Source organism: Lepisosteus oculatus, chromosome 9, assembly GCF_040954835.1.
Source record: "Lepisosteus oculatus isolate fLepOcu1 chromosome 9, fLepOcu1.hap2, whole genome shotgun sequence".
NCBI lineage: Eukaryota > Metazoa > Chordata > Actinopteri > Semionotiformes > Lepisosteidae > Lepisosteus > Lepisosteus oculatus.
The window spans coordinates 32,950,841-32,974,870 of NC_090704.1; the positions used below are offsets into that span (position 1 = coordinate 32,950,841).

Here is a 24,030-nt window from a genome sequence, read left to right on the forward strand (position 1 = left end):
GTTGGCTGAATGCACCCTTGTGGGAAATCCTGGTTAGTGATGTGGCCCATGCTAACAGACCTCAACCTGTACTTGAGTGAGCTGCTCAGGAGAAACCTGAAAAGTATGTATGCTTGAGAACTTGTGGATGAAAGTTCTAGAACTAGCTCTGCTGGAGAGCCACAATGTCATCATCTGATCTGCATAGTGTCTCAGCGGTTATTGAATCTGTTGTTGATTGAGCTGAATGAGTCTTGATTCCTAGTCCTTATTCACTGCCCATTCTCAACAAGGCTGTGTCTTTAAAGCCCATGGATGTCAGTGCCTTGTCTACTGCTGTCCTTATGTATTGGGGTGCAACAGTAGTTTAGAACCAACTGAACCAACCAACTGTGAAAACAGGAGGCACTATACTCAAAGCATTACAGGGTTGTGGTACGTACTGCCCAGTTGTGTAGTCTAATTGGATCTCTCCAAGAAATAGCAGGACAAGATCCTTGGATTTGCAAGTAACTCTTAACAAAATGCATAAGATGATGTTTACAGTATGTCCTGCTCTCATTTGTATTCGTTGTTTTTATCAAGAGCAGAATTCCTTTTTTTTAGCCATTGGCAAATGGAACAAACGGTTCTCGCATTGTAACACCAGCCCTCAAAACCTCCTCGCCCATTAGTAGTTCTTCACCGCAGATGTGTTGCGTGTCAGTGGTCCCTTACAGTCGAGTCCAATCCAGACAGTTCCACATGAACGAGCCAGAGGAGTTCTCTGACCCTTCAGCAGATGAAGCCTTGTATGAATGTAAACACTCCAGCCTCATGGTGGCAGGCTGTCGGAAAGGCTTGTGCTTCACATCTGGAAAGGGGCTGCTCATTCTCAAGCAGGAGTAATAAAGCCTGTGTCGCTGCAATACAACTCTTCCTTCGATTGTAAAGGCTATTAAAGCCCGTCAGCTGCATTGTTTCTGTGGCCTTTTCATCTGTTCTGGGAACCTGTAGAGAAAAACAGGGAAATTGGGTCAGGGAGATCACTCTTTTGTGTCCCCAGAAATAGTAATGTGTGCCGACTGAGAAAACATGCTGCATTTAGTTTTTTAAAAAAGAAAAATTAAAGTATATAAAATTAAATTTGACTTGATTATTTATGTAAAGTGTGTCTTCCACAAGTAAATGTGTCTGGGCTTTTCTCTTTGCTCGTGGGAAGTGTTTTCCACTTGTGACTATTTAGGGTTTTCACCTCACTGAAACTTAAATGTGTGCCTGGCTCCCCCTCATTGGTGTTTTGGTCTCCTTGCTTGATTGTCATGTTGCGTTGATGTTTACAACTGGATCTTCCAGTTCAGTACTTATCTGTTGATGCAGGGTACACCGTTTCTTTGGTTAGTAAGGTCAGAATCAAGTCATTGCTGGCAAATCCACTTTAAAATCTTACAAGGTTTTCACTCTGCACACTTCTTCAAAGGAATGCTCTTTTTGCAGAATGAGTTAATTGAGTGATTATGGGACAGTTTAAGGCCTACTTCAGAAGAGAGTGACCCTCCAGTTGTAAAAACGAGGGTATGACTCTTGTTCCTCTAATGTGCCCATATTTGGTGAAGCTTAGGGGTCTGCTGGTGACTGCACTATACTTTCTGAAAATTAGCCTAGATTCATAAAACCACAGGAAAATGTAAAATATGCTTGTGATTTACATTCCAGAGCCTGTCTGCTCTGCTGTAGTATCTATTTCTGAAAACTGGATAAGATGAAATAAAAAGGGCTGAGGTACAATTTTTGCGTATTATTAATGGAATGGATAACTTAATCTTAGAGTTTATAGAGACACGGTTGAGACCGTGCTAGCAGAGCTGTAGCTCATTTTAGCTGCCATATTTGTCTGCCAGATGCTGAGTAAGATCTGATTTTTTTCATTCTGGATATAATTTTTAGTCTGGGAAGTAAGGTTGTTGTGGGGGGGTGTCAAGAATGTAGTAGGGCTTTCTTGCTTTAAAACAATTTTTTATGTGTGCGAGCACTCTTTATTATAAATGTTGACACGCTCAGGCATGTAAGAAATGGAGATACCTGAGCAAATCATTTTCATGCTCTAAAATTATTTCATCTGATGTGAAAAATCCCCCATCTTTGAATTGAGAAACATTTAGTGTCAGTGTTTTATAAGACCCTTTTTTTTTCTTGATTCATGACAAATAATACAGATACAGGAATATGAAAAGCCTGGGAATGCATTTTGATTTAATGTGATAGAAGAAGTTAACACCAGATATTTTTAAACTAATCCCTTAAAAACCATTGCAAATTTCCTGATTTAAAATCAGTAGTATTTTTCCATTTTGCGTGTCTTTATATTTTGCCGTGCAGTAGTGGGAGGCTAGAGGTTTCTGTGTTTATTTTAATATACTGTGTGGAATGTGTTGTTCCCTCAAAAAATGATTAAGCTTTAAAGATTAAAGATAAAGAAAAGAGCTTAACGATTACCTGAGCTGTGAAACAACATTCTGCTGTGCTATCTGTTTCCAAAAAACACTTTGCCAACACTAAACTTGCACATACAGTTTCTTTCTACTGTCTGCAGTTCAGCAATGGCTTTCTCTCCCTGAGAAGTAGGTTATTTTTAATCTTAACCTCTTTCTGACTTATTAATAGCAGCCCATAAAATCTAAAACAATTTGAGGATACGGGGCTTGATTTTCAGTGCAGAATTAATCCACAGTAATACAGAATGTATGAATGGCAAACATTTGGCAGCACAATCGCTTTTATTCAAATGCCAGGTTTAGCATGGGCACACGAGCTGTAGTATAGAGCTGGTTTCTATGGGCACACGAACTGTAGTATAGAGCTGGTTTCTATGGGTACACGAGCTGTAGTATAGAGCTGGTTTCTATGGGCACACGAGCTGTAATATAGAGCTGGGATTCTGTGGGCACAGGAGCTGTAGTATAGAGCTGGGATTCTGTGGGCACAGGAGCTGTAGTATAGGGCTGGTTTCTATGGGTACACGAGCTGTAGTATAGAGCTGGTTTCTATGGGTACACGAGCTGTAGTATAGAGCTGGTTTCTATGGGTACACGAGCTGTAGTATAGAGCTGGTTTCTATGGGCACACGAGCTGTAGTATAGAGCTGGGATTCTGTGGGCACAGGAGCTGTGGTATAGAGCTGGTTTCTATGGGCACACGAGCTGTAGTATAGAGCTGGTTTCTATGGGCACACGAGCTGTAGTATAGAGCTGGGATTCTGTGGGCACACGAGCTGTAGTATTGAGCTGGGATTCTGTGGGCGCACGAGCTGTCATATATGCTACAGCTGAATTTCACCTGAGTCTAAATATCTTACAAGCTCAAATTGATATAGGACGTAGAAAGCTTTAACAGGATAGGAAAAGGCATGCTTCCTTTAACATCCGAATGTTGTTCTTTCTGGTAAAACAACGTTCTTAAGCAACCTTTCATTTTATTTTGTTTCATTACACACCCCTTTATGTTCTGCCAAGAAACATGTGCATTACATAAACAAGTAGGCCTCTACAGTATTTACAACTCACAATTGTGTAACCTTTGAGTAAGAGCATAAAGAACTTTAGACTCTTTTTAAAAAAAAGGTTTTGACGTCCAACTTAGTCAATGAAGACAAATGGCTGATAAACAAAGACTAAGCTAAATAGCCTGACACTGTGTTGAGACTTCATTTGGGATTGTTATTTCTCAAACCCAAACAAAGCCCCAGTCCTGATTGCCTATCTCCTCTTGGCGGCGAGTGGCGTTTCTTCAGTACAGCGCAGAAAGAGTTCTTCATGGCCCTTCTCGAAAGAAGTGTCGACCGTGCTTCTTTCAGATCGTCACCACTTCCTCCGAGTCCCCAGACAGCCCAGCTCGAACCAGAAAGATTGCCAGCATAAATTCAATCGTGTTCTTTTTTTTCACAGAAATAGTTGTACAAATATGCCAGTTTTTTTTAAGTGATGTTACAAAATGTCTGGGCTGAGGTATGAAGAGCTAAAGGTCTTGCATCTCTTTTTTTTTTTTACGAGGTTCAAAAGCCTTTGCAGTTTATTACTATGACACACTATAATTGCTATATTTGGCAGCCCCTAGGGTCTACTGGCAGCTTTTAATAAAGCAGGATCACAGAAATGGCCATAAAAGGCATGAGGAAAAAGAAAGCACCTGTTTTATATCTCAGAAACAGCAGCATGTCTGATAAAGGCCCAAACCTAGATTGCTGCTGCATTGGAAAGTCTCCGAACCATTAGCTGTGAATAAAGCAAACAAGAACTTGTGTAATATCCATCTTTATGGTATATGGGGTAGATCCTGTACCATGAGTTGCAGAAGTGAGTAGCGAATCAGAGGGTGTGAGCTACTTGATACTCCTCCTCAGGCTTCTAACACTCATCCATTGTAAATACTGGAAACTATTCAGCGTTTGCTTAGCTAAATGGGATAGGTTGCTCTCCATGTTTGTTTTCAGAATTTAAACAGGAACTGGTAAACACACCATGCCGAGAGGCCCAGGAGCCTTCTGGTGGTGGTGGTGGGGGTATTTTTTTTCCTTCCTTTCTTGGGCCGTCAGTGATTGTTCAGTTGGTTCTCCTGCGTCAAAACAAAAAGACCCTGAGCAGAGGGATTTTAGTCTGTCGGCCTCTTACATTCAGCAGAAAAGCTGTGGAGCGAAAGATTTTTTTTTTGCTGTTGCCATGGAAATGAATTATTTCATTACCATGCCGTCACCCTACAGGAAGGGCAAGCCAGAAAAGTTTCATGTTGGAACTGTGACCCTTTTTAGTGGAATAGCTGGAAAAGACCAGTTAGAATTGCACTGGTAGTTTGCCTTCCTCAGTAAACAGGCCTGTAATACATCCATTTTACATAACAATTGAAAGCTCTCCATTTTGTGCCTGCTATGTAGGGGTTTTGCATGAAACCCAAAATGTTGACCCCTTTCACTTCTGTGAAATGCTGCCATAAATCTGTTTGTCAAGATTCACAGTATAAATTTGTCTCATTATGATCCTGTCCTGTAAGGTTTTTCTCTGTCTGTGTTTAAGAAACTGAAGCGAAAGCAGACAACACTGCTTTAACAGCTGTTGCAATCTGTATAGTTTCTAGAGGTCGTGCACCTCGTTGAAGCGAAAGGTCCTGCATGAACCGAGTTTCTCTCAGTTACGCAACACTGTGCGGAACAGGCCTCTTGGTTTCTATAAGGCTGGTGACCCTGCAACTAATCCTGATGCTCAGATAAATATAAATAGGTTGAATTTAAGAAAGTTAGAGATGAAAAACCCTGATGTCTTGAATGGAAACACAATTAAAGGGGGAATGTCCTGTCTCTTTGACCTGCGCTCTATTTAAGCTGTCATGGCAGGGTTGCTGACCCCTTGTGTATACAGAGCATGCAAAGTGGAAGAAATGAAGGAAAAGTTCTATGCTGGTGTATGTGTGTTATGTGCATATGATACAGCACAGCATTGTCAATATTTTTCCATACAATAAGGAGCCTGTGCTTAGAATATTCAAAATTCTGTTGAAGGTTTTAAATTTTGCTTAGGCAACTTTTAGATTCCCCAAGTATTCAATTTTATACCTGTGAGAACAGAAAACCAACTTCCTTTGAAAGCTGGAGGAAGTGCCCGACAACCAGCAGGCCAGAAGGTTAGGCTCCAGGCTGTATGATTGGCCAGCTGCGCAGTGTTTGATGGGATTGGTCCTTGGCCTCCTGCGTAGTTCCAGCTGCATTGTTTCCATTCTGATGTCACAGCGCAAAGTGAGGCGAGGAGTGGAAAACAAAGGCTGATTTCAGGCTCCTTCCATCGGTCGTCCTGCTGGATTGTGATTTTTTTTTTGTTTACGTCAGTAGTCGTTCTTTGCTCAGCTATTGTTATGGCAATTCTCCAGTTTTTGGGAAAGTGTTATTGAGAGTTTTTGTAAAGCAATTTTCGTTGTTTTTTTTTTCCATTCCCGAGAGAAATAAAACATACAGTCTCTCACCAACCCCACCTCCCCCCACCACCACCACGCTTTGTGGTACTTCCTCCAAATTTCCCAAAGGACCCTCGCAATAAAAAAAAGTAGGGGCAGCTGTGATAGCAGTACCTGGCAAGGTTGAAGGTGACCGCATCACTCCAGCCCCCACTGTAGGCCCCCTAGCACCACGGGACAGGTGTATAGACAGGTCCAGATCCAGCGGTGCCAGAGGAGAAAATGCAGAGGCTCCCAACATTTTTGTGCCTGGGGAGCTGAGACCAGCCAACCAGATAGGTTTCTGCATCTGCAGAATGCCAGGATGGAATTAATCATTTAGCTAGAATTACTAGTTGAGATCAGGCCATTTTTAAAATAATGAACAAATGAGAGGGTACATCTTAATATCTCCATGCTGCATGGATGTCATGAACCATTGACAAAATCCATTGGCCCAAACTGAAAACAGGTAAATTGTACCAGAATGGGTATTTTATATTGATAGTTGCTTGTTCCTGCGATGACATTTACCAGCAGTCAGCAGCCTGCTGATAATAAATGGAACAATGAAATTGCTTTCTTATGTGCTGGCAAGTGAATTTATGCTGTGTCAAAATGGAAACGATTAAGTTTGTCTTATTTGTCTTGTTGTCATTCTTCCTTGTGTTCCAGCCAAGTACTCTGCCACAGGGAACAGTGAACATGAATCAGTGCACCGATGTCATTGATGCTGAGCCTAAGACTGGGCAAAAGAACGCACTGTGCATCATAACACCAGAACAGGAGTACTTCATCCGCGGTGAAAACAAAGAGATTATCAACGGGTAAGTAGAAACAGGCCCTCTGATGCTACAGTCCTACTAACATTACGATGTTGTTCATGGGAAAAGACTCTGTTTTATTTTAAGATCCCATGACATAACTTTCTTCTTTCATAAAGTTGCTCTGTTAAGAGACCTGGAGAGAAAGGTACAGTATCCGACTTGCTGTTGCAGCCTGCATGAATGTGTTGCTGATTATTTCTTGGGCGCACTTATTATTTCTTTCACTTTTCAAGAACGTATTTTGAATAGCATTGCAATGTGTTGAATGTCTGTCTAGAATCAAAGAAACATCTTGCAGAATCCTGCAGCTGTTACCCAGCCTGAGTCTCGTCATTGTGGCCAGTGTGCCCCATCGGGGGTAATTCTGCGAGTAGACAGGCAGCAGAGAAAATGATTTTCCTTGGAGGAAGGCTTCGAAATCATATGCGGCGTGGCACTTAACTGTTCAGCACTGTCCCAGCTAAACGAACTCATGATTCATATGTTGACTCGTAGATTAGTTTCAAGGCATATAATCTGGCCCCTCCTGTTCTGCTGTTCAGAAACTCAGTGTTGTGTAATCAAAGAACGATCCTTTTCACAGCTGCTTAAAGCCTTTTCACCGCGCCAGTTCCCTCTGTTGTACTCTTCCTAAGGTGTCTCGATCCTGTGTCCTGGGACTCTGGTCACAGTCTTGTCTCGGATTTTTAAGGAATTAGATGTGGGCCTGGGCCTTTCAAAATTCCCAGTGAAGCGGATGGACGTGACCTTTGTTTTTACTCTTCCTCTCGAGAAAAAAACTATTTTCTTTCTGAAATTGAAATATATTGAGATAATTTTATAAAATATATTCTCACTTATGTGGTTCTGAATGTCACATACGACAAAAAAGAGAAAATTTAAAGTCTGGGTGTTCTGAATAAATGACAGTTTATGGTAATTAAAATGCTGGAATACTGTATTTATTTTTACTATTTATTTACATTCTGTGCTTATAGTGGAAAATTAAAGTGCATTACCACATTGCTTGTCTCTTTTTAACAAGACTGCATTTGAACAGCATCCTAGCAATTGACAGTAAAAAAAAATCCCTGAGTCTTTTACCCACCTTTTGTACTTCGATACCTGGAAATGAGCTTGTTTATTGTTGTTTGAGTTGTCTGAAGCCTTCAGATTCCAGTATAATTATTGTTCACCCTTACAGGATGAAACAGTGGCGCAGTGCGTGAAAATGCTTTGTGATGCATCACTGTTCAGAAATGTAATCATACATTCCACCTGGTTGTCAGCAGCCTCTGTTGCAACAGCCTGTCCATTTACATCTCTTCTGACCCAATGTTCAAATGTGTTTATTCGATGTTAATAAATATCCAAGCCTCTCCGATCGCTGTTGTCATCCTGCCAAATTAGTGTGTCTGATCGTGACTGTTTTCGTAATTACCAGGTGGCACGAACAACTCATTGTTTACCCAAAGACCAATAAGCACAACCAGAAGAAGAAACGCAAAGTGGAGCACACAACTTCACAGGTGACGTCCTCCGAGTATCCTTATTGACAGGAAGAAACAGCTGTCCTTCCCTCTGACGCAGGAAAGCTGTTTCTATTTGTGTTAAATTGGGGAGGTGGCAGAACTCTTGAAAATGGCAATGTGTAGTCCCAGATTGAGATGTCATGATTAAAACTATCAATTAGAAGATTTTTGGGGGATCTGGTAGAGCGTGAGCTTGGTATCTTTCACAAAATTATCTGAAAGTAGAGCAGTGAAAAGTGCCAGTCTCTTATTTGTTTTGCAGCTAGGATTTCCGTTCAGCAAAGACTGGGACTGTGCTTTGTAACGTCAAATAAAGACAAACGAGAGCTGCCCTTTATAGGAGCTTTGAAATCCCCCATTATTTTGTTTCCTTATTATTCCCCTTTTCATCATTTTCTTCAACTTTGTTATGTCAGTCTTCAGATGTTTGTTTTCTGTCCAAAAGCAACAGGAAGCATCGTCCTTGATTGTGCAGTAAAAATAAATGTCTGCCTTTGTTCAGGAGCCCGGCCCGGCAAAGGTGCCTGTGACAGGTTCTGGGATTCCAGATGCCGAGAAGGTCCCTGATTCTCGGTCAGGCATATGGCAGGAAGAGCTCCACACCGGGGAGGCCGAAGCAGTGCAGGGCTGGCCGCCATCCGACAGCGGCTCGCTCGGCCCTGCGCTGCCCCTGGGGGGTACGTAGGAAGAGCCTTCGCAGCCACAGGCTTTCATGTCTGACTTTCTCGCTCAGTTTCCCGTTTCAGTGTCACACTGTCTCGACAAATGTTTTCAAAAGATAATGAGCTACAATAATAAAACAGAAATACCGCTCTCACGCAGGAATTAGTTCTGCGGTATTCTGTGGGAAACATCATATTTATTTCTTTATTTTTCTGCTCAGTTTGGTTTTTGCAAAGACATTGAGGTTTCTCCCCCTGAGCCCTCACCATTCTGAAAATTTAGTCTTGGTTATTTGTTGTTTTTTTTGAGGGCTTGCAGTGAGCACAGTTTATTTATTTTTCTTTACCTAAACTCTTTGAAAGGAGTCTAAAGCTGATAGGATTTCTTCAAGGTCTTTCTTTAACATTCTTGCTCTCAACGACAAAGAAACACATGTCGATGAGCAGCACGCAGCGTGCTTATTAAATGAAAACCGCTCAAGGCTACTTACGAATATGGTCGGAGAATAAAAGCATCCAGGTACAGCATCGGATTCTGGATGTGTGTTGAATACATTTACCCTGTGGTGGCCAGTGTATAAAGGAAACCTATTCAGTATTGTATTTTCAAAACATTCAGTGATGATTAGCAGTGTATTTTTTTGCCACAAACTAGTACAACTATAAGCTCCATATGACATTTTTATACAGTGAACATATGTGCTTACAGTGAACTTTTTTATGATAAAAATAATTTTAATCTTTAAAACTCGAATCAGTCCTAGCTAGGACTATCCAGATTATTCACCAAACCGTTTGTGAACGTCTGCTGGCATTGTTGTGGAAAAAAAAACTGCAATAAAGATCTGTGACAGTTCCTGTTTTCAAAGACTGTATGAACTGAGGAAATATGCAATTGTGTTCAAGCGTATTTTGTCTCCCATTTCCAGGGAGTGTTAGATTGTCATCTACAGCTGTGCAAATCCTCTCTTACATGTTTTTGAAAGGCATTATACTGTATGTGTTGGTGTTCAGCAAATGGCACCTTCGTCCTTATCTGTGTACATTTTAGTTGCTGTCTTAATGGTGCTCTGTGATGAAGAGTATAGATAAACCTGTGTAGTATAGGGTCTGGTGTTGGCAGTGACATTGAATCGGCCAGGTTCTTTTGTAAACACAGTTGCTTTGCAGCATCTGAGGTATGTTGTTAAGGTGGGACTTGATTATATTACAGGATTCCTATGGCTACCCTGCCATTTTGAAGGCTTACTTTGAACACTTCCTTCAGAAAGGTTTACTGTGGCATGAGGTGGTAAAGTCAGAGTACAGCATAGTAAAGCACAACCTGTCACAATATCAGAAGCAAAGCAAAGCAGAGTATATAATTGTACACGGTGAAGGTTTGGCAAGGTTGTGCATATTTAATCTGTTATCACATAAAGGATCACCATCGTTGGTCTTCTAAATACTCATTTAGTTTTTTCATTTATGCTGGTTTAATCTTCAATTTTTGGTGTGCACAGTGCACGACTTGCTTACTGTATTATATGAATCAATTAAGTATGTTTTAGTGTGGCCGACAAGGAATGGCAGAAAGCGGTCTAGTGGTTTTGTGCTGTATTGCAAGTAAAGCCTGAGTGCTTGGCTTGGTCCTCTCTGCTTTACTGCAGAGTAGGTTGTGCCTTTATTACACGGAAATGAATGGTGAGTTGATTCCTGTATAAACCTACCACATGACCTGTTTCCTAAAGAACAGGATTCTAGTATGAGGTATCCTGCCTAGTCTCTACAGACCAATGATCAGCTGAACTTGAAGCAAAGCACGACATGCAGCCTGTTTCCCATGAGCAAGCAATTCCTTTGAAGAAACAGCTGTGAAATGTACCTCAACAAATGTGTGTATGAAGTGACTGAATAAAACTCCCAGATCCTGCCAGGCCCTTAAGAGCTTTTTCAGCAGGGTAGATTTGAGGGACAGAACACTGCGGTTTGGCTTCCATGTGTCTCACTCAACCCAAGCAGCTTAGCCCATTTTCCAAAATGTTCATGTTTTGCAGCTTGTCCTGCGAATACTGGAACTGGGAGGAAAAATTGATCTTGAGAAGCTAAGCGAAAATTCTAACATGGCTGTTTTGAACTCCCCCTATGTTCTTCATAGTTTCCTTTGTGATAATACTGGTTTTCCTTTTTCTGAGTGACTTCTCTATATTGATGTATATTGCACATCTGTGCATTTTTCCCATCAAGGAAGAGTTTGTCCAGGCATAGCAAGTATGCTATGCCTGAAGTGGCACATTAAAGATGATTTCTCCAAGGTAAAGAGATTTTTGAGCACAAGACTCTACATAATCCCTTGTAAGTGGTACCAGTTTGTGCTTAAAATTTAGGTGAAATCAGGGCAAAGCAATGTGATGAAACATACAAGAGTGTCTACACACATACCTTTGACCCCGCAGTAATGGTCCAGAGCCGTATCCGCTGCTCCTTGCTGCCAGAAGGACAGACACTCTCACGCCCAGTTGCGATTCTAAGTTCTCCTGTTGGTATCTTGACAGGAGAGGTGACTGCAGCAGAGCTCCACTCTGACCATGGCTCTGTGAATGGCGATGAGGTGGACCGGGGTGGAATCTCCTTCCACGCACCCCCAAGACACGACACGCAGGTTCTGTCCCCCACGGGCAGCACGTCCAGCAGGCACAGCGCCGAGCTCGGGGGCATCCCCCGGTGCCCCTCCCCCGCGCAGAGCGACCCGTTCCCCTCCGGCAGCAGCCTGCTCTCCAACGGCTCCCACATCAGCGGCTCCATGAGCTCGCTGGACTCGGATGCCAGCGGGAGCACGGTCACCAGCACGGACAGTCACCATGGCGACCTGAGGGCACAGAGGACCTCAGCCCTGCTGGAGGCCTCTCGGTCCCGGAGGCATGAGGCGGAGTCCCGAAAGACAGAGAAGCGCAGAGTGCGCAGCCCAGAACAGCCAGAAGGAGAGCCAGAGAAGAGGTAATGCCAAAAACTCAGTTTCTTGAACACTGCTTGGCATGGATTCGCTTGGCAACTGTGTTCACTGTGTTTGCTTTACTCACTAATTCAGTGTGCAACGTGTTCAGTGTGCTCACTAATTCAGTGTGCAACGTGTTCAGTGTGTTCACTAATTCAGTGTGCAGCGTGTTCGGTGTGCTCACTAATTCAGTGTGCAGCGTGTTCGGTGTGCTCACTAATTCAGTGTGCAGCGTGTTCGGTGTGCTCACTAATTCAGTGGAGTTCTGCATGACAACTTTCCAGAATGACAGTGTGATTGTTTGCACAGCATATTCATGGGAAAAGAATAAACATAAAGACACTGAATCATAAAGACACTGAAGAAAGACTGATGACTTGATACATGCTAAAAGCAGTTGATTCCACAATTGCAAAAGTCTGGTATAGTAAGTCACACACAGGAAAATTGGGACATAAATCTGCTGTTTCAAATCTTCGTGGCAAACTGAACAATGAATTGTTTCAAGGAACTCTTTCACAGAGGTACTCAACAAAGGGAAAGTGTTATTCCAGTTGGAGGGTAGTCCATGTAAAAAGACATTTTTGCTTTCACCTCAGTAAAACCCAGTATGAGGTTGTGTTTCTCAATCAGAAAAAAATAGTTTAAGGAAGTATCCACTTTGTCTGAGGCACGTAACTGTTGCAGACTCCACAGGAAAGATGGAAAACTGTGGTAAACTGTAAATCTCAAATTTCACAGTGTATTAAATGTGCACTTCCTCTGGGAAATGTAGGATGGGTTTTTATTTTCTGGAGGGGGCATGGACAATTTTAACTGTGCGACAATTATATTCAGTTATGGTTTTCACCATTTAGCATGTTAAGGTCTGACAGCATTGCTCCTATCCTGAAATTTGATGGGTACAGTGCTGACTACATACAGTCTGACTGAATACAGTCAGGAATTCACAGGAACAATTTGCAGTGACCATGTCAGTATACAGATGTCATCCAGTGAAATTCACCACTGTTGTTAAAATTGATTGTAGGGTGATGAATCCACTTATAATATTTATTATCATCAGCATTAGTACTATTAAATACTATTGTATTGTTTAAAAAATGACAAGTTTAAAAGTTAGTTGCTGTTGTTACCAGATTTGATATTTGACCTTCTTTTGGAGAAACAGATACATAATCAGGTGCAGCTTCATCGATAATTAGGTCAGGCTGCATCACAGATTCCACTTTACATCATTAATTGGCCATTTACATGCAACAGCTGTATCTGCTTAACAGACCAGAGTTGTGGTGAATAAACAATTGAACAATTATTCGGCTTTTTGTAATATGTTTTCTTCTGTCCTCATGGTTGTTTTTTAAAGACCTCTGACCCATTAATTGTAAACATATCATATCTCTTTGCATAAAGGTCAGGCAGAATAATCTATATTTTATGGGATGCTTCAAAGAGAGCTTGAGGAGAATCTGGGGTTTATCTTTCTTAAACTAAATCCAGAATCGTAGTTAGACTTTCTGGGTTCTCCCTAAGTTCTTCTTCTCTCTGTTCCTCTACTTCAGCTGAGTGGAATGCATATAAGTATCGAATTAAGAGTGGTCGTCTAAACCTGGCTAATAAGAGAGAGAATCAGTTCATTTGTGTTAATTTTAGTTTGTGGAAGCCGTGCCATTTCAGTACCCGGCAGGCAGTAAGGAGCTGGCAGTCATGTGAGATAAATACCTCTCTGACTGTCTCGCTCGCTGCCTTTTAAGGAAGCACTGACACTGCATTGGATTCCCCAAATAAGGTCAAAAATTCAAAAAGTAATTTAATATTTCCAACTGACTCTCAGTAAACTGAATTCTTCACTTGCTTAAGAACAGCCTTAATTAAAGCAACAGTCTCTGTGTAGCGTTGCAGACTTCTGTCATGAATGATTACAAATGCTAAACACGCAAACACAAATATCAAGGCTACTGACTTGGTTTAGTTAGCTGTTACCGGACCGGCAGTATCTTACTCCATTGCTATAATCCACAATTCATAATCTCAGTACTGTTAACTCTGACGGTGGCTCATCTGAAAAATAAGACTGTGGTCTCTCAGATCTAAACTGATGTGTGGGTTGTTCATGTTTTGAAAGACATTCGTCTGGCTAACAGCAGGGTTTTCAGAATAATAAATAAAACTCGTCTTCTGAGAAATCCTGCAACTGACAATCATGACGTGACAAAAAAGCTGGGAGAACTGAGCCATAAAGTCTTCTGTCCGTTTTTGAGGATGTCGCTGTTTTTTCAGTAAACATGGCTGCTCATTCAAACCTCCCTCCTTCTCCAGACAATGGCCTGACCAGTGTTTGCCTTGCAGCCGGTCCACCGTGATCGAGAAGCTGGAAGCGCTGGAGCTGGAGAACGCGGAGAGGATGGAGGTGGAGGAGGAATCGGGCCGCAGCGCAGCCAGGCAGGGCAGGAGTGAGACCAGGCGGTGCCCAAGAGAGGTGAGAGCTCTGAATTGAGGCAGAACCCCAGAGTCAGTACTGCTTTATCCTATATCATCTAACCGCAGAAAATACAGTAACGCTTAAGCAGTTATAGACCGTGAGGTACTTGATTTAAGATACTGAAAGTTTACTTTCCTTTAAGATTTAGTTCCTGACGATGTTCCTTTTGGTCATATTGTCAAGAAAAGACATTGTAAATCCGTTCGTGCTGCACACAGCTAGGGCGCATGGCTTCTGTTTGTTTTCTTCCTCATTTTCAAACTGGGAGTCGTAATGTGGACTTGAGCACCAAACAGAGGTTTGATGTTTAGAATAGCAGAATGCGTTAAAAATGAAAAACAAAAGTTACGCTTTTCTTCCTTTATACGATAACGTTATTGCAAAGATCTCCCACCCTGTACCAGATCAGTAACGGAAATGTGTTCCTGGTATTTCTGAAGTGGTAGCTTAGAATGACCTGCAAGAGTTTCTGGACTGGCATTCACCAGAACTGGAGTGGGAAGAAGAGAAGAGAAAGACAAGGGAAGCACTAAGACATTCTGTGAATTTTTACTCTTTGGAAAAAGTCTGCCAGTATGAGCATACATAAGGTGGAACCAATTTCAACAACAAACTTCTGGAGGACTGGGCTCCAGTTCTGGGTGCCTGATTCCTATAGGAAGGCGGCTCAGCAGTGTAGGTGTGTGATATGTGGAAGACAGGCCTGATAACTGGTGCTGCCAGTGAAACGGGCAATCTTATCGACCACACAAGGGTGAGAGGAATCTGCTTATTAGGCAAACAGCCTCAGTGGCAGTACTGACCAACAGTCTTAAGTCTGGAAGTGGTCCTTGAGGTAGTTTATGGCCTTGAAGCCAGCAATTCAGGTCATTTTATTTAATTTCATCTGAACTCAGTTGATCAAGTTTTTGCCAGCCGCTGCCCCATCAATTTCTCCTCGTTCCATCCTCACCCTCAGGGGCGGGTCTGCTGAAGGGGGTCCTAACATTCTCCCCAGTCATGTATCCGAACCTCTAGACTTTAAACCTAGACTGTGACACAGAATGAACTCCTCTTGCTGCCCTTCATTTCCTCTTGACCTTGATTTATGAAGGACACAATCTTCTTTTGCTCAGGGAAGAAATACTTGTTCTTGAGTGTTCACCCATAGACCATTTTCACCAGAATGTGGTGGATTTACTATTGGCAGTTACAGATTTTAAGCATCTGAAACAAGGTGATGAAATAGTTTACTAAGTCAAATAACCATGTACAGTAGTATTTGTTGAACTGTGCTTATTTGTCAAGGAAACAACAGTCAAACATGTTTTAGCCCTCCTTGTGAAACAGGTGGTTCCTTTGTTTTTGCATAATGCCTTCAAAGGAACTCCACTGTCTTTTTGTTCCATCCTCCTGTTTCCAATCTATGGTTGGCATCAAATATAACAGTGCAATAAACAAGACCCTCTGAAAAAAAAATTGATGTGCGTTGAAGCACATTAAACTGTTTTGTTATAAAATGGTCTGGGATTCTCAATTCTGAGATTGCAGACAAAGGTAATTACACACAGCTTACCAGCGTACATATAATGCCTGTGTTCATGGGCACTTTTTCTTTTCTTGTAATTCCAAGGTTGTTTTTGAATTAGACATTTAAATGGAATGGTTTACATAATCGCTACTTGAATTAATAAAACACTTGAGCCATCAGGCAGTTGTAGGTCCAAGGCTGTATTGCAGTGTGAAAAACTCCCAGCCTTGGATATTATCGTGTAGTAGACAACTACAGTCATGGTGACTGATGGTAATACATATTCTATAGACATAAATACAAGTTACAGATTTTTTACAATTAAAAATGCAATGCATATGCAGAAGACTCCATCTTACAGATTTACAACTTAAAACATTCTATTTTTTTTTCTGTGTGCCTCCTAGGTACAGAAATACAACATGCAAAGAAACAAAATATATTATTGCACTCGAGCAGAATAATAAAAAGTCACCCCACATTTAAAAATAAGATCCAGTTTACATCAATAATGATTGTAATGGTTGCTGCTAATGAGTTTAAAGTGTTAAAGCAGATGTGCAGACCGACAGATGCTCCATTAGCACTGTCATAGCAGAGTGAGAGCTGATTTTCCATGCTCTTGTGCTGGACCCCACACTCCCAGGTTGAAGGCCAGTAAATTAAATAAATGAAGCTACAAGTATTTGAAAGTCTCTTCAGCCCTTCCTGGCTCTCAGGGGCCCTGCAGAGCCTGATGGCTGGTAATAGCAGGCGCTCTGCTTCCGTTTGTGTTTGTGGTTTTCAGTGGAGGTCAAAGTTGTGCATTGAATTAATTTCCATTCTCCTTTCTGTGGTCGAATTCCCCTGATAGTTCCACTTCCTTTTCCCACCCTATCCTGGGGAAAGCGCTTCTTCAGAAAACAAAAAAGCCTGTTTGAAGTACTTTAAATTTGGCTTGTTTAAAGGACAGAGACAAGGGTTCATGGGGGTGTCAGAACATTCCCTCCCTCACTCTCCTGGTTGAAGAGGGCAGAGAGCAATAACTGCGAGTCCGCACTGCCTGTAGCCTCCTGTCCACTGTCGGACAGGGCCTGAGGTCATTCATGCCACAAAACACCAAACCTGAAATTACAGTCAACTTGTCCAAGCTTAGCCAATCTTAAGCCCTGAATGATACAGTAGTGGAAAGGGAGGCCTGTCTCTGTGGGCTATTTTCCGAACCATTAGCAATCACAGTTGCCATTTAGTGTTTAAAAATCCTTTCTGATGCTCCATGAACCTGGTTTATTTCTTGCCTTGTATAGAGTTGAGTCTCGTTCATCTAGAGATCTTGTATAGTCTCAGTTGTTGAACCGTGCCAACAGTTAACCAAAATCTAGTGCTACCAGCTCTGCCAACAGTTGTTTTCTGCTGAATTAAGACATTGACTTAGCACCAACCTGGAATGGAAGGATGTAGACAAATTTGCCCATGTTTTTATAGGTTCTCAACCTGTCTGTTGTAATTCTTTATAAAAGTCTTGTGCTCTTGTCTCTGATTGTATCACCCCAGTGATTAAGGCTTTTAAATTGGTTACCATGGGGTTTCCGAATTTTAAAGAACCAACAATTACTTGTGAAGTCCTTCATGGATCGGGGCCTTTAGGAGCTACTCGTTCCAGATGATCCTCCTCATTCACAAAGATCGGAAATCGTAGATTTACCAGTTGTACCCAGACACCATCTTTAATCAGTTGAGTTCAGGACTTTGAACTGCTGCACTTCATTTCTGGAAGCAGATTTCAATTTGTAAGTTTCTTCTAGGTTTACCGTTTAAGTAATCGTTGGTGACTGGAATTGGATATGCCGATAGTTTGTTTTGATTTTGTGCAGCGCTCTGAGATGCCCCAGTAAGAAGGGGTCTACACAAGCACACATCTGCACTGTGCTTGGTTATCAGTAGAGCACTGAGGCCTGAGAGTGCAAAGGAGGATTGGAGCTTGTTTATGGGGTTCCCATGCGCAGCTCAGCTCAGGCCTGACAGACAGCTGACCGCTGATTAACAGCCTCTATATGTACAGTAAATTGTACGTCTCGCCTGTTGCCAACAGCAAAGGAGTCGTTCATTCTGCCTTTCATGTTTCGTTTCTTTCTTGAAATACCTGCCAATACCAAGGCCCTGGTGATTGTAGGATTTTGTTTTGTAAAGGTGCTATGTTTATTAATCGTGTAGCATTTTTGTGTTATTATTTTCAGTGAATGGATAAAAAAACCCTTCAACTTCACTGTTAACATTTTGAGTTGAAATTAAACTACGCATCTTTCAGCCTTCCCCGGTCAAAATGTTTTTGCTGCATGTGAGGACGGAGCTGGTGAAAGGTGGTGAAAAGACCAAGGCAAATTCTGCCTACTCTTAAATTTTATTCCTTATTTTCATCACTATTTTCTCTCTGTTCCAACTGGCAGCACTACTGAATTTATGGCCCCATTAAAAGCACCTCAGTACCCACCCCTCAACGTCTAATCCTGGGCTTCTGCAAAGAACCAGACGAACAGGATCCAGTTTCTTGAGCTGTGAGCTTAGGGAGCCTGCAGCCCAGAGCAGGAGCTGGCTTTGTACCCTGGTTTCAGGAGTTTACCAATCCAGCACCTCTCCATATCCTGCTGTCGTCAGTCGCTGTGTTTGTGTATCCCGGGGAATTCCAATTTGTTTTAAAATGCTGAAACTTACACCAGGGGGATACAAGTGGCAATGAAGAGGAGCGTTAGATACTGACAACAAGAGTCACAGGGTTCCAGGAAGGATTGTGTGCGTCAGGGACAAGTTACCCCACCATGCTGGGTTAAAGAAGATGCGCTGGGATCCTTCAAAAAATGGATCCAAGAGATCCTCAGGTCTCCTGACAGCCAGAAAGAAACTAGTCTGGCCAAAATCCCTCTTCTCATTTGTCACCATTCTAAAGGTCTTAGTAATAGCAGTGGGACAAAAGCAGGAAGCAGGATTACACTAACTTTTGGGCCAAACATTAAAACCACTTCTCACTTTTTTGATTCCTCTTTGCTGCTGTCACTTTTCCTAAGGAAGGTGAAGGAGGCACTGTCTTTGCACAGTCTTAACACATACAAGAAAAAAGTGGTTGACGTTTTGTTACGGATTTGTTGGGACTGATGTTCATTCATGTTAAAAGATTTAGTCGTTTTTGGTCATTCACAAGGCAAGTTTAACATATTATAAATTGCATTGCTGAAGATGTACTGTAATTGGAAAACAATTTCTAGGAGATGTCTGAAGGCTTGCGATTTGAGAAATCTTCCTTAAAATGTAGTCATTGCAGACTTCTGCTTATGGAATTAATGAGAAAAGTATTTTCCTGTAGGCAGAACAGTAGTGTAGGGGTAAACATTAAGACCCTGGATTCAGTTCTGGGCCTGGGGTGCTAACTGGGTGGAGTTCGTATTTTCTCCCCATTTCGTGTCGGTTTTCTCCCACAGTCCAAATACAGATTTGTGGATTAATTTGTTTCTGAGTAAACTGGTCCTGATGGGAGTTTATGATCGTGTCTGTGTCTGTTTGTCTGCCCTACGATGTACTGGCGTCATGCCCAGGGTGTACCCTGCCTTGCGTCCATTGGTTGCCAGTATAAACTCCGGCTTGGCTGCGACACTTGATTTGGATGAAACAGCTAGAAATTGGTTGGAGGTTTCCCTGTCCTTCATTTGGTTGAACTGTTATTTCAAATATAGATCTTCATGTCATTCTCTGCAATTTATTCTGTGATTGAGTAGCTGCAGTGATTGGCTTTTTGCAAATGTGTCAAATTGTAAATAACCTTGAAGAATAATGGTACATGTTAAATTAATTTTCTCTTCCTTTGTGTGTAAGACAGATTGCATTGTTTTTCCTTTTCTGTATTTACAGATATGTGCTGTATATGTGTGTATACAAAATTCACTCTCTATTCCTATTTGATTAAAATGCAGGTGCATAGGCCAAGGCATAGCAGGAATCTCTAAATCTCTACATCTCTTGATCTCTTTTCCTTGACTATTTTTAAAAGACTGCATAGCAACATTGTCAAGTAATCAAAATTCTTGCGTTAGTGCAAACGTTCTTATGGAACACAAACCTCAGAAGAGCTGATAGCGTTATTGTATTGCAGCAACAAGGTGCTTATTCTTATTGTTATACTGCATGGAGGGTTACTTTACAGAAAAAAAACTGCCAGTTCACAGCTCTCTGGTACCTCGCTGTGAGTTTGTGAGATAGGCTCTGAATTGCTGAATTGTCCCTTTCAATTTGAAATTTCAAGTGTCCTTTTCAATATGCTTCTCATTTAGGAGCAAAAGAGAGACTCTACAAGAGGGCTTAATTTCCATCATTCCACAATTCCTCCACTGAGAAGAGCAAAATCACTCGACAGAAGGACAACGGAATCTGTAATGACGGTAGGTCTGCTCTTTACAGTTACTGCTTGAGGCTTCCTGGTCTTGGATCTGTCCTGAGTACAGAAGGCACCGTGAGGCTATCCGAAGAAGACAGCAGCAGCTGTAGGGACTGTGTTAAATTTCCAGCCCCTCCAGAGAGCTAATATGAGCTTGTTAACAGATAACCTGGTGTTGCAGAGGCGGGGCTGAGGGTGATATTCCTGTATTATATAGGAATGGCACAGAGCAGAGCTGCTCTGGCTCCAGATTTGTTTTAGATTTTTTTAGGTGACTCACAGATTGTCAACCTTTTGTTTTTCTAGTAACATTTTCATGGATAAAAGAAACAGATTTTTGTTTTTATTTTGCTTTTGAAAGAGTCCCTCACAAAGCTACAGGGGGTCCATTGAAGCCTTTTCCTCTGCTTGAGCTCACTGATGCTTTCATCCAATTCAAGATGTCTAGAGTATGACATTTCTTTCAAGGAGATATTTAGTCATTTTTATTTACCCCTTCACTGTATTTAATGTTGCCAAGTGTTTTGTCTTCACCTCTTAGCCTTTGATGAGCTATTGCTTACATTGGCCTCATCATTTTGAAAATTGCAAGCTCAAGTCTCCCAGATGATACTTGTTTTCCAGCTTGTCTTACACTCATTGTGGCATCATTTTGTATCCACAGTTTTGCCATAGAGACATAGGCAGAGCTCAGCTCAGTTTTAACCTCTTCAGGTTAAATAATAATCTGCAGGCCAATCAAGGACAGCAGGACTTAATAAATATCTCTGTGTGCCGGAGTGACGCTGTGGGCTGTGGGGTCTCTGTGTGCCGGAGTGGCGCTGTGGCTGTGGGGTCTCTGTGTGCCTGAGTGGTCTTCTGGCTGTGGGGGTCTCTGTGTGCCTGAGTGGTCTTCTGGCTTTGGGGGTCTCTGTGTGCCGGAGTGGCACTGTGGCAGGCAAAGCTTATTGGAGCTATGAAATATCAAAAGCAGTTATGTAGGTATTGTCAACACCATAGAATATGTTATTTTTTGTAATCTGTGATGTTAATTATACTAAGCACTATATGAGATATTCTTAAGTTAGCTTGAGGTTATATACCACTTGCATTTGCATTTTTGATGTTATTAAAATATTTAATAACTAATTAGTTAAAAGTGATACATTTTTTCAATTTATTTGTACTGGTTTGTTGCTGCCCACAACCATGATGAATTTAAAGCCAACAGACCAAATATTTCACTTGTGCAAATAGTCCGAAACCAGCATCTGCTAAATAAAGATGCATCATCTGTCCCATAGGGATAGTTGTACAAGAATAGGCCAGTGTTTTATGGCTTAGTCAAGCAGGGCAGTGGGGACTCATTTGATCTGCCCTTTTTATATTTTAACTCCAAGATTGTATTTTTGAATGAAAGAGCCACACTGTGTTACATGACACCCGTATTTGACTGGTCAACAGTTTCTGCTTGTTTCTGCAATGGAATAACCAACATCTATTCTTAAGAACATGGGACCCCTAAAATCCTTCTACATGCCGGAGGGTGCTGTACAAATCTCTCTCCCAGGTCATTTCCGCATCCTTCATCTTTTTGTTCATAATTCCGTGCCTTGTTGAGTCTGACAGTGTGTCAGTGGGTATGCTTGTGTGGCAGTTTCTTTGCTTTAACGAATTTACACTTCACTTTACAAGTTCACTTTAACTCACAATCAACCCAGCAAATTCCTTCAGGGACCTGTCCATGTTATGTCCACTGGAAGCTGCATTATGTTGTGATGACACTACTGAATGACACCAGCAAATTGGATTGTGGATTGGAGTGGAAACCGAATGGTTTGGCATGCTGAGTGGTTTTCGTATTACTTTTATACTTTTTTCTCAAGGCATCAGCCAGCTCACTACAGTTTATTTCACCTGTTTGTTCCTGCTGTTTCTCAGGTGCTCCTTTTCTGTTTTGATTTGTGTGCCTTATTGTATAGCTGTTCCAGGAAATGTATGGGAGGGAGCTCAGTAGCATTGCACTTAGTTCTGATTCTGACGTTCTCATGTGCAGAACAGTTCTCCCCCCAACATTTCTTCTGAAGCCTTGAAGAGTGTTTGGAGTTAAACAGTGATGTCAATCTACATGCACACAGAGATTCACCCAAAACATACATGTTATGCAACAGGTTGTAATTCAAAGAGCAGGCAGGTACAGGTATAAATCCCCCGCAGGCCCTTTTGTTTCCTTTTAAATCTAATTTTTATGTTATGGTTTTGGTTGAACATGCAATGTAGAATTATTATTTTTAAACCAAATTTCATGTGAACTAAGGTGAGTGTTGTTGGGGGGAAGCAAATAAGAGCAAACAGTCTGCTTTTAGGTTTAACATGTCTCTCTTATGTGCCTACCAGTTAACAAAATGTTTCAGGTTTCTAGATTCAATGTTTCTCTTATATACTTACAGAAAAGCATCTGTTTACTGATTGGCCATTATTATTAAAAGTCCTTTGTTTTAATTCCATTTTCTTATTGCTGTTATTTAATTTAGGAGGTGGTGTTCGTAGTAGAGTTTAATATGGAACATTTAAAAATCTGGCCGTATGTTTTTGTTAATTGACTTATTTCAGACTCCATGCATTTCTGCTTTATTTAAAGTCTTTGCACAATGCCAGAGCTTCTTTTCGTACAGAACTGTTAGAGCTGCACTGCTGCAGTATCAGTCCTATGTATTGGCACCCTGTATTTGAAACAAAGTTACAAATTTTTTACTTCATGTTTGTGGAACTCGCCTTCTTTGAGCATCTGATTTATTGAAACATAATTCATACTATTAAGTGGGAGTCTTGTTCTAGTGAATTAATTTATGATACAGGGGACCAGTACTATGGTTGCATCTGCATGGCATTAATGAGTTAAATGTTTCAAATTCAGGGAAGCTGCAGTGTGCTCCTGTTGCATGGTATGTCTGAATGGGATGAGAACATTTTCATAAGGGAATGTCGGTAGCAGAAGGTATTGATCTGATCTGTTCTTTTTGTGTAGCCTGACCTGCTCAACTTCAAGAAAGGCTGGATGGTGAAGCTGGATGACCAGGGCCAGGTGAGTTACAATGGTGGGAGCAGAAAGGGTTGAAAGTCTTCTTCTGTGCTTTAGCTACTGATGCACTTTATCAAGTTTTACCCAAGTTTCTGTCACTGTGGGGCCCAGTGTGTGGGCTCTCTCATTGTTGGGGAATGTCACGGTGGGGCCCAGTGTGTGGGCTCTCTTACTGTGGGGTTCTGTCACTGTGGGACCCAGTGTGTGAGCTCTGTCACTGTTGGTATCCATCACTGTGGGGCCCAGTGTTGTAGCCTGTTCAGATATCTCTCGTTTTCTGTGCATTGGATTTCCTAAGTTCTGGTTACATTCTTCAGGGAACCATTTTAAATTGGATATTTTATATCTAAAGGAAACTTTTACTTAATTGTTTCACAGAAGGAATCTCTAGAAACAAGAAGTCGTGCAAAGGTGCACGTGCACTACATGAGCGTTTTTATGTTAAACAAGTTATTTTTATATTTCAGTCTCACTTTTGGGATTGATGTAACAACATTGAGTTTGGAGTTGGCCCTATTTCTCTGGGTTTGATCAAATCAATTCCTGCTTTGTTTTAAAAAACTGATACAGTGGCTTACTGTTTTAATCCCAGATAGCTGGTATGATCACTGTTTTCACACTCCGTGTGTTTGTTTCACATTTTGCTGCAAATCAAACAGTGCTAGGT

At 41.6% G+C, this 24,030-nt stretch overlaps 1 protein-coding gene across 4 annotated transcripts in view; it reads left to right on the top strand.

Annotated features, from left to right (window-relative positions):
• Positions 1–24,030, top strand: part of mprip (myosin phosphatase Rho interacting protein) — a 75,041-nt gene that overhangs the window by 19,595 nt on the left and 31,416 nt on the right. For all 4 annotated transcript variants that reach the window (XM_015356335.2, XM_015356334.2, XM_015356336.2 and 1 more), the window contains exons 4-10: positions 6,610–6,761; positions 8,185–8,269; positions 8,775–8,949; positions 11,469–11,910; positions 14,258–14,387; positions 20,199–20,306; positions 23,310–23,366. In XM_015356335.2, coding sequence (XP_015211821.2) covers positions 6,610–6,761; positions 8,185–8,269; positions 8,775–8,949; positions 11,469–11,910; positions 14,258–14,387; positions 20,199–20,306; positions 23,310–23,366 — 1,149 coding nt within the window. The remainder of the gene's footprint in view (positions 1–6,609; positions 6,762–8,184; positions 8,270–8,774; positions 8,950–11,468; positions 11,911–14,257; positions 14,388–20,198; positions 20,307–23,309; positions 23,367–24,030) is intronic.